The 14,150-nt window shown below is 36.3% G+C and overlaps 1 protein-coding gene across 1 annotated transcript in view; it reads left to right on the plus strand.

Moving 5' to 3' along the window:
• The window catches only part of LOC107572078 (paired box protein Pax-3-A-like), a 30,942-nt gene that overhangs the window by 2,529 nt on the left and 14,263 nt on the right, over positions 1-14,150 (plus strand). Inside the window, exons 4-5 of the mRNA XM_016258482.1 lie at positions 213-359; positions 6,192-6,353. Of these exons, the coding sequence (XP_016113968.1) occupies positions 213-359; positions 6,192-6,353 (309 nt within the window). The remainder of the gene's footprint in view (positions 1-212; positions 360-6,191; positions 6,354-14,150) is intronic.

A 14,150-nucleotide genomic window follows, 5' to 3' on the forward strand; every position in this document is an offset into this window, starting at 1 on the left:
TTTTTGTTTTATGTGGTGCCGCCCGCCGGTGGGGGGGGGGGGGGGGGGGGGGGGGTTGGGGGGCAGATAAATATATATATTTCATAGAAGATCGTTTTAAATGCCTCGTGGTAACGGACTGAATTTTTATGCATCCACATTTTCATTTGTTTAAACATTCAGCAAGTGCAATTCTGATGTAGTTTGATGAAGCTTTGCATGTCTGTCCGCAGTGAGCTCCATTAGCCGCATGCTGCGCTGTAAATTTGGTGCAGGAAACGGAGATGAAGATGAGGATGATGATGAAGTGGAAAAAAGGGAGATCGAGGAAAACGAAAGAAGAGCCAAACACAGCATCGACGGGATTCTCGGCGACAGATGTAAGTTCTGCCGGGTTTGATCTTTTACGCGGAATTGAGATGAGCACAATGAGTTTACAGGTAGCCTATCTACAAAAGTTTTATTATAGCCTAGATTGAAAATATGTAGGCCTATATATGTGTAGGTCATGAATGCATTCTTCTTAACAATAACAGCACCAGCAATAATACTAATACTAATATTTTTTTATTATTGAATGCTAATGTGTGTTCTGTTATTAAGAAAATATTTGGAAAAATACGTAGCCTATAGGCCTACATTAAAAATTGCGTGAATGTCATAAGCACATGTACAGTTTATTTCCCCCCCCCCGAGTGAATATCGCTTTTAATGTTTCAGTTTGAGTCTTTTGCCACCAAATGCTAAATAGATTGATGGGATAAATGGCCCACGTCTTCAGTAGGCTATTGTTTTTTTTTCTTTTAGCGTTTTTTGTGTCTTTCCTTAAACTCATTGGAACTGAATTGAGGAGCATCGGAGATTAACCTCCTAAAACGAGACGTTCCTGGAGTGAAACTGGCCGAATCAGTAAATCAAACATTTGTCCAAGAATAGCGTTCACTAAAAGACGCTCCTGCGGTGCACAATCGGACACTTGAGGATGAACTTGGGAAACAAAAGCGAAAGAGTCCATGAGATTCACGCTTCAGTTTCCTCAGGACAAAGCTCGGCCTAGCAGTAGCTTGGTCCTGACAAAAGACTCCAAGCTTTTCAAAATTTGGAGAGAAAGGAAGAAAAAACGGTCTAACAAAAGGCGCAGAGAGGACATTATGGACGGGCAATGAGAGATGAATTATTCACGAATGACCGTAGTCCAGGCTCACAAGTGTTTTATAGACTTAAATAACGTGTCCATTTTTAGCTAGATCATGTTTTTGGAATTTTCCCTTTCGCCCCCCAAAACGACGTCAACAGCATTTGGAGGTAAAAATGAACAAATGAACGTTTATTAAAAAAAATGAACACCTGTTGATTGGAGTGTATATGCATTTTCAGATCGAGACCATTAAAAAATAAAGTGTCTAAATATTTGGATTTATGGAATTACTTGTTTGATTATTTCAAGTAAAAACGTCGGCTATGATAGGACTACTTTTTGGATTTTTAGAAATATGCAAATATTTACAGCCTACATTCTCGTTAACATTTTCATAAAAGAAAGTCCAAACAAAAAGATTGATGTTTCAAATAAAATCTGTTATTTTGCATATGCTTTTTAAACGTTTCAATCACTATAAAAGCAATTTACCAGGAAACTAGTGTGGCGTTCACCTGCAGAGGTAACCAGTGTTGCCAACTTAGCAATTGTGTTGCTAAATTTAGCAACTTTTCAGTCTACCCTAGCAACTTTTTCTTCCAAAAGCACCTAGCAACAAATTGAGCTATTTTTACATTTTATTTGGCTACTTTTAGCAACTTTTGATAAGTGGCTCAAACAATAAAAAGGCACACATTTTCCATCTAAATTTCACAAAAAGAGGAAACCAAAGATGCCTAGCAGTACACACATCACGTGAATTAAGTTACTGCTATTTGCAATTGTTCAGTTTGATAATAATAATAATAATAATAATAATAATTTAATAATTGTTCATTTATGATACACCTCGTTAGTAGCTTGTACCTGTGATTGTTGATCAGTTAGTACACTGTAAGAAAAATATCTAGAAAAATGGAAAAGGTACTAGTAATTTTCCAGGACATTATCTGTTATCCATCATCCGTTGTAACCCGAAACACAAAATACAATGTGTAATTTAAAATGCAGGTAAAAACCTGTGATTTATTTTCTTAGAGTGTAGCATACTGACTACTAATACACTGCTTAAAACGATCATTGTTCAGAATGTGTAGTTTTACTAGTTTACTAGCTAATAACAAAACTTGTAATCGTTCAAAAATGTGTAAGTGTTCAATAATTCAATGTTGTGTATAAAAAAAAGTTATTTGTAATATAACATTATATTATGCATTTATATTATTTTACGAACAAATCTAAATGAACATATAAAAAAATATGTTTTTTTAATGTAGTGACACAATTTTGCATCGTGATTACGCAATGACGTCATCACGCAATGACATCACAACGTCATTTAGCAACTTTTAGCAACAAATCGAACTTCCTTTAGCAACTTCCCCTGAAAATTAGTTGGCAACACTGGAGGTAACCATAGCAACATTTTGCTGCGTGAGTATTGCTCAAAACAAAAAGTAGCCTTCTCTCAGATTAATTTGTTAAAAAAAAATATATAAAAATATATATATATATATCACCGGTACATCATACATTTTTTGTGCTTAAAATTTTGCTTCTTTAAAATGCATTATGTTAATACGGCTAACATGGCTAACATTAGGCCTAGTGTTGCAAGAGACGATTAGCCCGCGAAAATCGCTGAACAATTTATACGTTAGATAGGCCTAGTTAGAGAATAAAGTTAGTGCATTTTTCGTCGAAATTTAATTAGTGACACTCAAAAGTCAAAACAATGTTGTAAAATATCACAAACATTTTTAACATCCACGCAGCGGATAGCCTCGAAGCAGTACCCATTTCCCCAGTTGAAGAAGAAATTGTATGTATTAACTTGGAAATTGATACAGGCAGTGCATTTTTCTAACCCCCACCGCCCTGGAACTCTTGCGCAGAGGAGTTTGTTCTAGATGTCAAGTGGAGAGAGAAACTCTGAGCTGTGAGCGCGCTAGCCGGATCACCCCGCGTCATGGGCCGTGCTACAATTGGCACACATTATACTCAGTCATTGCAATGAAAACCTTTTCTAGTAGATTAAATCGAGCCCTTTATTTGTCCCCACTTTCATCTCAGGACAAAAACCCGCCCCCTTCCTCTCCGCCCGGGGCGTGCATTCATTCCCCTCTGCCCTTTTCCTTCTCTCTTTTCCAGCACCGCCATCACGAATACAGATCAGTTGGTAATTAGTTTAACAAACGACTGTCGATATGTTGTTGTTTGGACATGGAGATGACTGATTGATATGAACTTTTGAAACGCACAACATTGCAAAAAGCTTACTGCCGTTGAAAAACTTGAGTAAACTCAAAATGGGTTACCATTAGTTCAGCTCCACATTGTTAGAGCTAGATTGATTTCGGATTGTTCATTGTTTCAGCTCAGACACTGAAATAACTACATCTTATTTGCTTTTTTAACTCCTAAATGTACACTGTAAAAAAAAAATCTGTGACATTTACGGTAAAATACCGGCAGCTGTGGTTGCCAGAATTTCACTGTTAAAAATATGGAAGCAATAATGAAATTAGTTGTGATTTTCTTGGCAGAAATGATTGTGAGTCAAATGGACTGAAACAGACATCTTATAAGAACTTATTGATGAGTTATTTTTTAACAATGTCACACAAATATTTTCCATCACATTTTAAAGACTAAAGCATTAGATGGTTTTTATGTTGTATTTGCGTACAACAGTTTTTTAAACCTGGACTTGCAACAGAATATGTCTATATCTGCATTGAAAAAAAAGAAAGAAAGAACAAAACAGTGAATGAAAGAAAGGAAGCGCAAGGGGAAAGGAGAAAAGAAAACAGCCTTTTCAAAGCTCGGTTAATGTTTTTGTTTTCCTAGAAGGATCAATCACCTCTGGCTTTTATTCACATGTAGATGTGTCTACATCATAAAACTCAATGAGTCCTGATCTCCATTGACACACTGTAAACTTCTCCTCTCTCCATTCACTCTCGTCCGTTTGTTTGCAGTGGGCTGATTCTGCGCTGGCTGTATTTCCCTCTCTCCTCCCTGCTTGTGGGAGTTGTTGTTTTTTCCTTTTCGGTGCTCAGTTAAAATCTCAAAAGGGTGTTTTCAGAATCAAGAGGGTGTTCTCTAGCCAAATATTGATTAAGTATGTGTTTGCTGAGTCTATAGTTGTCGGGTAAGAGGGGTGTGTTGGATCTGGGCCCCTGCTCCTTCAAAACCTATTGTTGGGCCCCTTAAAGGCTTGAGATCAAAGCAAAGGTCTCTTCAGATTTATTTGTCTGGGAAAAGCCAGTGTAGAGGACCATTGCTTACTAATACTGGATTGAGCAAACACCTCAAAAGATGTTTCTCAAAAACTGTTTGCTGAGGAAGCTCAGAACAGAAATGTAGATTTTTTTGGGTAGTATTTGTGATTTTTACGTTATTTAAAAAAACAACTCTTTTTTTACTCAAGTAAAAAGTGATAATTTATGTGAAATTCGTTTTTTCATCAGTTGTTTTTTCCCCCTAGACTTTAAAAAAATGTTACCTTAACTTTTTTTTTTACTTAAAATTATTAAGTATGTGTTTGCTGAGTCTATAGTTGTCGGGTAAGAGGGGTGTGTTGGATCTGGGCCCCTGCTCCTTCAAAACCTATTGTTGGGCCCCTTAAAGGCTTGAGATCAAAGCAAAGGTCTCTTCAGATTTATTTGTCTGGGAAAAGCCAGTGTAGAGGACCATTGCTTACTAATACTGGATTGAGCAAACACCTCAAAAGATGTTTCTCAAAAACTGTTTGCTGAGGAAGCTCAGAACAGAAATGTAGATTTTTTTGGGTAGTATTTGTGATTTTTACATTATTTAAAAAAACAACTCTTTTTTTACTTTATGTGAAATTCGTTTTTTCATCAGTTGTTTTTTCCCCCTAGACTTTAAAAAAATGTTACCTTAACTTTTTTTTTTACTTAAAATTTGTTTTGTTGGTATAAATGAATGTATATAGATTGGTTTAGTGATGTTAATATTTTTTACTTAAATAAAACCACTTTTTTCAATATAAAATTATTGGATCAATCCAGGCTTCTCTCCTGTTTAGGTTGAAAAATAATGTTTAAATGAAAAAAACAACATGTATTTATATTTCTTCTTCTATATCTGTACTTCATCTGCCGAAACAAAAGCTAAAACTTTCCAAATAAATTTTTAAGAACAGCAAGGGATCGTTCTAGTGCCTGGAATCATTCTATGTGAATCGATAAAACTTATCCCACAATGCCGTATTTGCCTGTGCGCATCCCCTCCTTTTTGCTATACTATTAACTTTGGGAAAACCGACAATCCTCGAGCCTCATTGAGAGAGAGAGAGAGAGAGAGAGAGAGAGAGAGAGAAATTACAGCAGAATCAGGACTAAAATCATAGTTGTTCTGAAGGTTTTGGTGGCTGAAGCTCCAGCCTCGTGACGTCCAGCTTCTACAGTAGACCATTGTTAGCTCGCTTTACATGTAACTTAGACGAGCAGAAATCATCATTTCCAACTCAAACGTGCAATTTCTGATTTGTTTCAGACAGAATTCATTTGGTTTTGGAGAATTTACAGAAGGCTTTACTGTTGGCGTCAATTGGAACTTCAAACGCATTCCAACTGTTGTCTTCGCCTGTTTACATGGTGATTTTAATGAGTAAAATTTGCAAGGAAACACTGTCTAAATGCCTCATCCATTTCACGCTTAGTTGTGTAGGTTTGTGAACTTCATGTTTCATAATTCACCATTAATGCTTCATCATAGCCTTTGAACTTTCAAATGTAAGGATCTTCAGTGTTTCTTAGAAGTGCTTTAGGTTCAACAAAGAACTGTATTCATATCAAGAATTAAATTAAGTTGACTCAATGGTATTTTAGTAGTTTAAAAAACTCGATGTGAATTCCATCAGTTAATAGATTTCAAATTTCAAATTTGTTTATCTTGGCATTAGGCTGTAGAACTCTTTTTTTGGCTCTTTTTTAAGAATGTGGTGCATATTAGCTGCTGTTTTATGAACTGCAAGATGTTTTACCTACTTAGAGTGGTTTCCAGGTTCCTGTTGAATCTGAATATATTTGTGTGTCTGACTCAGGGCTGCAGGGCTTTGTATGGGGCTGTCAGACTCTTATTCGTACCCCAGAGAGTGTAAGATGTGGCTGGGCAGGGTCAAGGGGGAGTCCTGGGTCAGTGGCTGTGCAAACTCCCTCTCTGTTGGAAGTGCGGGTTAAGATAATGTGTTTGTTCAGTGTGACAGGTAACAGACTCTCTATGATGGCCAATAAACGCTTTGAAACGGAAGAAGACAAAGGAGAACTGGGTTTAAATGATTTCATTATAAGTTTTAGGTGTTTCAAGAACTTTACATGTACTACTGAGCGTCTGTTTCCACCGAAAAATAGAAGAGATCATCCAGAAATGAGGATTTGTCAAATTTCTTTCTTTTCCAGTTAAAAATATTTTTAAAAATCCTAAAACAAGATTAATTTTTACATGAGAAGGAAAATTGCATAATATATCAGGTCATATTGAATGAAAGTATATTTTACAAATATTATTCAATATTATTTTATATATATATAATTTTATTTCTAAATTTCTAACAGGCATTTTATGCAGTGTAATGAGGTTTAGGTCTTTAGGGGCAGAAGTGACTATCAAAAAGGTGTTTTGTATGATGAGAGGTGAGGTCTACACTTGTGGATTGTAATTGCAATTGTCACGGGATTTTTTTTTTGTGTGTGTGTTTCATTTTGTCGACTTAGCATGTGACCCCCAGTCATGGCTTACTCAACATGTGTATGTTTGGTAGGAAAGCATGAGTCAAGAACATAAATATAACGTGATTTCAATGTAATGAACACTCATATATTTTGGAGCATGTGGTGTGTGTTCCCATGGTGCGATCGCTGCGTGGGTTCTGCGTTTTGGCTTTGTCCCGTTGTTAGGAGCGATTCCATGCTGCAACAGGCACCTCTGTACTGTTCAGACATGATAATGAGCAAAGCATGCAGGGAACAAATAATGCCTCAGCATCCCTTCTTTATGGTCCTTGTGTCGGTCTCCAAAAATGGATCTTAACGTATTCCTTTTTAACACACAGAATAACAGTCGTGAACTCAATGGCCTCTTTTAAACCATCATTCAGTTTGTTTTACTTATATATTTTATATTTATTCATTACACTACTGTGTTGGGTCAGTAAGATTATTTTTTTAATGAAATGAATACTTTTATTCAGCAAGGACACATTAAATTGTACAGTGAAGGCATTTGTAATGCTTAAAAGTTTTAGTTTTAAATAAATGCTGTTCTTGCTGAATTTTCTATTCATCAAAAAATCCACAAAAATATAAAGCAGCACCGTTTTCAACATTGATAATAATCAGAAAGGTTTCTTGAGCATCAAATCAGCATATTAGAATGATTTCTGGAGGATCATGTGACACTGAAGACTGGATTAATGATGCTGAAAATTCAGCTTGGCATCACAGGAATAAATTACATTTTAAATTATGTTAAAATAGAAAACAGGTATTTTAAATTGTAATAATATTTCAGATTTTTTTGTGGTTTTACTGTATTTTTTAATCAAAGAAATTAAGCTTTGGTGCACTCTAAAAAATGCTGGGTTAAATACAACCCAGTGCTGGGTAAAATAGGGACAAACCCAGCAATTGGGTTGTTTTGACCCAGCCTTCTGAGTAGTAACCCAACCGCTGGGTATTTAACCCAGCCTTTTTTAGAGTGTGAGTGTAAGAGACTAACATTATTAAAAACGTACTAACCCCAAACTTTTGAACAGTAGTGTATATTGATATATTGACTTATCATATAGTGATATATATATGATATGAGCAATTTCGATTTAGGTTTTATAACTTTTGGAGTGTGCATCTGACCCATTTGCACCCACACAGGCAACACACAACACACTTCCCTTGATAGTACTATATATCAGTACCATGGTCACATTTGTCAGTTGGTTAGGCATGTATAGTTAACATCCAGAAAGTATCTCAAGGATGATACTGTCCAAAATGTCCAGTCGCATTGTAGTCCACATGCAAGGTTGAAAATGATCTTTTCTCCTCTTTGTCTCTCTCTTGCTCCGTCTACCACTCTTTCTCTCTCGCTCGGTTTCTCTCGGGGCAGCTGCTGGGGTCGTGGCTCTTTAGCGAGTTGAGTGACTCCCTGCTCCTCCCTCTTAACAAAATGCCAACCCCAGATGGAGTCGTGATCGTTCCGTTAACCATTCTTCTCCCTACATCTGCTGGGATTCTATATACTCCTTAATTCACTCACCAGTGGCTGGCTGGGGCGCGGGCTTGAAAGGGCCAGCACTCCTCCACGCTGCAAATAAATGCTTCATTTGTCTCTTCTCCCTTTTGTTTTGTTTGGGGAACACATGTCACGAGCTCAATTACCCAACCATTTAACAGCCCCTGAGGAGGAGTAGACTCTCCCCTACCAGGAGCTATAAACTGCCCAGATGGTCGTCTGTGGACTCTGGTGCTCTCGCTCCAACATCCCTGTGTTTACTTTCACTTTATCTGCTCTCTTTGTTTTTGCGCCTTTGTTTGCATGTCAAAGTGTGTGTTGCATTAGAGTTGCCAACCTGACTTTCCAGAAGAAAAATCACAAAAGATCGCTTTCAAATCTCAGTGGCTTCAGCAAATGAAGTTTCCAGGTTCTCAGATGTTTCTCCTGAGGAAAAACACTTAAGTAATCTCACGTGTTGCAGAAGAGACCTCAGGATGTCTCAGACTGTGCTCAGATTTGACAAGATACCAGGCCAACAATTCAGCATGAATGCAAATGTTTCTCCTCAAATCTAATCTGATTCATTTTATTTCTCTATGTTGTTCTTCTATGTCAATAATTGACTCGTTTTTGTCATTTTTAGAAATGCTAGGAGGAGACCAAGTTAATCCTTAAAGTGATAGTTCACCCAAAAACACAAATGCTGTCATCATTTACTCACCCTCAGGTTGTTCCAAACCCATAAAAGAAGATATTTGGAGATTTTGTCCATAGAGTGGAAGTCAATGGGTTCCAATGTTGCTTGGTTCCCAGCGTTCTTCAAAATGTCTTATTTTGTGTTCCGCAGAAGAAAGAAAGTTTGAAATGATATGAGGGTGAGTAAACGATGCCAGAATGTTCGTATTTGGATGGAGTATCCCTTTAAATGCAACATTACTGAGAACTCAATCAAGTCTCTAGCAACCTTTGAGCAATAGCTTTCCTCTAGGTTTCCCAATCCATCATTTTAAAGTCAACAAACTCTCTTCGAGTTTTGCACAAAGCTGCATTTGCTTTGCGTCATTTTGGCTTCTGTTTTTCAGCCTTCTCTTATTTCTCTGTGATTATGCTTGGAATTCACCACAACCCCTTTAACGTCCATCCAAATGCTACGGAGTTCATTCAGCAGAGCGCTCATCTCTCTCTCTCTCTCTCTCTCTCTCTCTCTCTCTCTCTTTTCTCGAGCGCACTGATAAATGCTGTGTGTAGCTGGCAGACTGCAGGTTTGTGGGGTTTGTCCTGCGTGTGAGAGGAATATAAATCTGATGTGTGAGCGAGAGGCACCATGCGCTGCTATCATGAATTAACGCTCACTAAATAACAATAGGTCTACTGGAGACTCTTCCTGTGGCTAGAGGCTTCAAAAATGCAACGTGTCCTCCTGCTAATGGCATGTTTAAACAATTACTAAATTAATAATTTTTGCCTATTATACAGTATATATATATAAATATTGTGAAGCTGAGTGATCATTTCACAGTGTTTTTATACTTAAAGACACATGAAAGTAAAAGCACTGTGTTTACACGGTAAATTATTTTCAAAGTTGTAAACAAAAAAAGGTGCTTTACAAGAATACTTTACAAGAGATACTATTTCAGTCTTTCGACTTCAAAATTTTGCGTTTCATTCAATGTGGTACTTGCTGTTTCTTTGTAATTATTTGTGAAATTTATTAGGAATTTTTGAGTGAAACTTATTTGACCACCATCAGTCTGACAAAAGTTCAATGCATTGATTAAATAATTTTATTTTGATTTTAATCAATAATAAAAACAATTTATTTTAGTTAATTCAATAAAACCTAGTTTAATTATAAATATGATTTTTTTTAGATCTATATGCAGGTGTGGAATTCCATCATGTCTAGATCCTCAATCAATTTGTGGCATTCGATTTTCTCCCCAGTTACACTTTGTATATTTCTTGAAAGTAAAAAAAAAGAAATGTTTTCATGAAATTTCATAATTTATTTTGTCAGAGCAAATATTTACACCCCTAGTGCTTATCCTTGTTGTTTCACACTTGTTTTTAAAATGTAATTCATTAATTTTAAAGATAATACCTTTTACTGTTAGCGTTATGCAGATAAAGTGGTCCAGATGTTACCTGTCTTGCTTCATCAGTGTCTCTTTTTCTTGGTGCAGCATATCACTCATTGTAGCTAGACTTTCAGTCGTCTGTTTTAATCACAATTTTGATGATGAAAGACAAAACCTCAGTCCAAAAGTCAAAGAGATGCAGAGTAGGTGAGGGTGAGAGGATGGATGGGATAAGCGGTTGGTGGTGTATTGGGACAGGTATGAGATTCCTGTCCTGCTGAAATTCTGATGGACAGCAACTCTCAGAATCTTTCAGGGAGTCTGTCACTCTCGCCGTTTAGCTGTTTCAGCTCATAAGACCTTTCTTCTTGTTATAAAACGGATAGTTCCGGTCCTTGATTCTGATTGGCCGAGCCACGTTCGAAGCTGTTGTAGTAGGAACTACATTGCTTGGTGGAAGAATACTGTTTTTATTAATATCATTACAATTTATTTGCTCTGCTTTATTATGTGGACCCTTACTACGTATATGGAATAACTGTTTTATAAAAGCAATAAGCACCGTGAAGCCGTGGCTTACAGTGAATTTATAACAGCTAAGGAGGTGCCTAACAACGCCCCTTAGCTGTTATAAATTCACTGTAAACCACGGCTTCTTGGGGCTTATTGCTTTATTAAAACATAATTAAAATAGTGTTTTTACACAATTCCAAGCTGAAATATATATATTTTTTAAATGTACTGATCTCTCCGTTGACATTATAAGTGTTTGGTTATTTGTGGAAAAGTCTGCATTTTTTTTCCTATGCTTTCAAGCTTCTTTCTAACTTTTCATTCAGAATTCAAAAGTTCTCTGTGACATTTTCAATCTTTAAAAAAATGTTTTCACACAATTCCAGACTAAAATTATTTGTCGACATTTATTGCTTTCCCTAGGCAAGACTTCAGGCCTTTGATTATTTAAGGAAAATTCTATACATTTTTTTTCTATGCAAGTTTGTATTCAGAATTCAACCCTTCTCAGTGACATTTTAATGTGTTTCCCCACATTAAAAATAATTTTTTGACATCCTTAGCTGTTATAAATTCACTGTAAACCACGGCTTCTTGGGGCTTATTGCTTTATTAAAACATAATTAAAATAGTGTTTTTACACAATTCCAAGCTGAAATATATATATTTTTTAAATGTACTGATCTCTCCGTTGACATTATAAGTGTTTGGTTATTTGTGGAAAAGTCTGCATTTTTTTTCCTATGCTTTCAAGCTTCTTTCTAACTTTTCATTCAGAATTCAAAAGTTCTCTGTGACATTTTCAATCTTTAAAAAAATTTTTTTTCCAGACTAAAATTATTTGTCGACATTTATTGCTTTCCCTAGGCAAGACTTCAGGCCTTTGATTATTTAAGGAAAATTCTATACATTTTTTTTCTATGCAAGTTTGTATTCAGAATTCAACCCTTCTCAGTGACATTTTAATGTGTTTCCCCACATTAAAAATAATTTTTTGACATTTATTGCTCTCCCTATGGGAGATTTCAAACTTTTGGTTATTCAGAGGAAATTACATGCTCTCCCCCAGTTTTTTAATGCTTTGATATTTTAAGTTATTAAAATCCTGTTTTTCATGGGAAATATGGAATGCAATTTCTCTCAATTTCTGTATCGATCTGATTATCAGAATGAGTTTGATTCCTGTTAAATCAATCTCTATTCCAATCTGATGCTGTTTGTTGAAATCCCATGTCAGTGAAGTTAAAAATCCCGGGAAAATCACAGAATGATACATTTGAGGGAGAAGTGTCTGTTTAGAGTACGTCAATGCTGTAAATCGACATGATGGACGAGACCGGGACTGACAATCATCTTAAACTAGAATCGCTATTCCCACACACCACTCTCTAGTCAATAAACTAGTCCCCCAGGTGCCATTGAGCGATCTGCCCCCTCTTCTTCTTTTTTTCCCCCTAACTCTCTCCGTATCGCTCTTTCGCCGTCACCCCCCACCACCTCCACCTCTGTAACCCCCTGGCCGTGCAGGAGGAAGGGTTCGGGGGCGGCCCCCCGCTGTTCCCCTGCGGAGCCCCCATTGCCCTGCGTCCAGCCCTCATTGTGCCCACCTCCCCCCCCCGCCCCCTGCCAGGCAGGTGACAGGGGCCTCAATGCTGCCCGGACCGAGCTCATGGAACCTACAGATGGAGCGTGGAAATCAGACTCCAAAGAGCTCAGTCACCATTCTCGCTAAACAGGCCAACAAAAGACTGCCAAATAACTCTTCAAAAGAGATGGAGTGAGAGAGAGAGAGAGAAAGAGCCAAATGCAACAGTGTTATTTACAGATTACAGTCTGTGTAGAGTTTGTAATGCTACGAACTCCAAGCAGTTATGGGAAAGACTGACTTTTTATTTTATTTTATTTTATTTTTGTTTGTTTGCCTTTTTTTGCAGCCAAATTATACATGATGGGGTTTTATTTATTTACTTATTTTTTTATTGTGTTTACTTTATTTTATTTTATATTATTTGTTTTTATATTTTTATTTTTATTTATTTTTATTTTATTTGTAATATTTCACATTTTGCAGTGGTATTGATAGAAACTCAAGGAATTAATCGGAAGGCTGGCTTATTTATTATTTTAATTTTATTTTATTTACTACTTATTGATTTACTTTTTATTTTATTTGTAGCATATACATTTTTGCAGTGGTAATGATAAAAACTTATAAAAGACCGACTTTTTACCTATTTGTATGGGTTTTTCATACCTTTTATTTGATTTACTTATAATTTATTTGATTCTTATCATTTGACTTTTTTGCAGTGAAAATGAAAGAAACTCTTGACTTATTTACTTCTTTTCTTTTTTATTTTATTTACTTAATTTTTATTTCTTTCTTTATATTTTATTATATTATGTTTTATTTTATTTGACTTTTTGCAGCGATAATGATAGAAACTCGAGGGAATTAAGAGAAGGAAAAAAAATGAAAAGTGAGATGTTTTACTTGTACCCAAATCATAAAGTGATTTGGAAACTCTCGTGCCTTCTCTTTTCCTCACATGATTTGATTTGATGGTTTGATTTCTGGATGTTAGTTTTGGGGGAATATCATATTTTTATGTGCTTATTTTAATTTGCAACTTAGTTCTCCGAGGGCTTTCTTTATGAAGGAAATGATGGATGCCATATCCTCAATAACTGGCTGTTCATTCCAGGTGCTGTCTACTGAAAATAGTCCAGACTTTTGGGGAAAATGGCATGAAAAGTGACTTTTCAGTAGCGTTATAGAGTGGAAAAGTGGTAAAGGACAGTCTTCCCTCCCTCCCTGTTTCTCTCTTTCCTTTCCAACTCTCGTGAGATACCCAGAGAGATGCACGCTGGCAGCAGCATTTCCTGTGTGGCTCCAGGGTGGAGAACGAAGGATTTGCTTGGCGTGACTCTTCACTTTTAATTAAACCTCAAAATCTCTCTTTCTTCTTCACCCTTTCTCTTGTTTGCTCTCTTTCTCTGCAGGAGAAATACACCTGCAATATCAGTTGGGAAGTCCAAACGAGTTTTTGTTTGTGAAATAGAAACATTACCTAGTTTATTTATGACATCTGCATTACTAAAAAAGTAAAAACGGTTTTACATTTCAATTGTAAACCATATTAGATGAGCTTATGCAGATCATCAAAGGACAAATTAATTTGATTGACACATTGCAG

The sequence above is a fragment of the Sinocyclocheilus grahami genome, unplaced genomic scaffold (genome assembly GCF_001515645.1).
Source record: "Sinocyclocheilus grahami isolate Dianchi unplaced genomic scaffold, SAMN03320097.WGS_v1.1 scaffold1693.1, whole genome shotgun sequence".
NCBI lineage: Eukaryota > Metazoa > Chordata > Actinopteri > Cypriniformes > Cyprinidae > Sinocyclocheilus > Sinocyclocheilus grahami.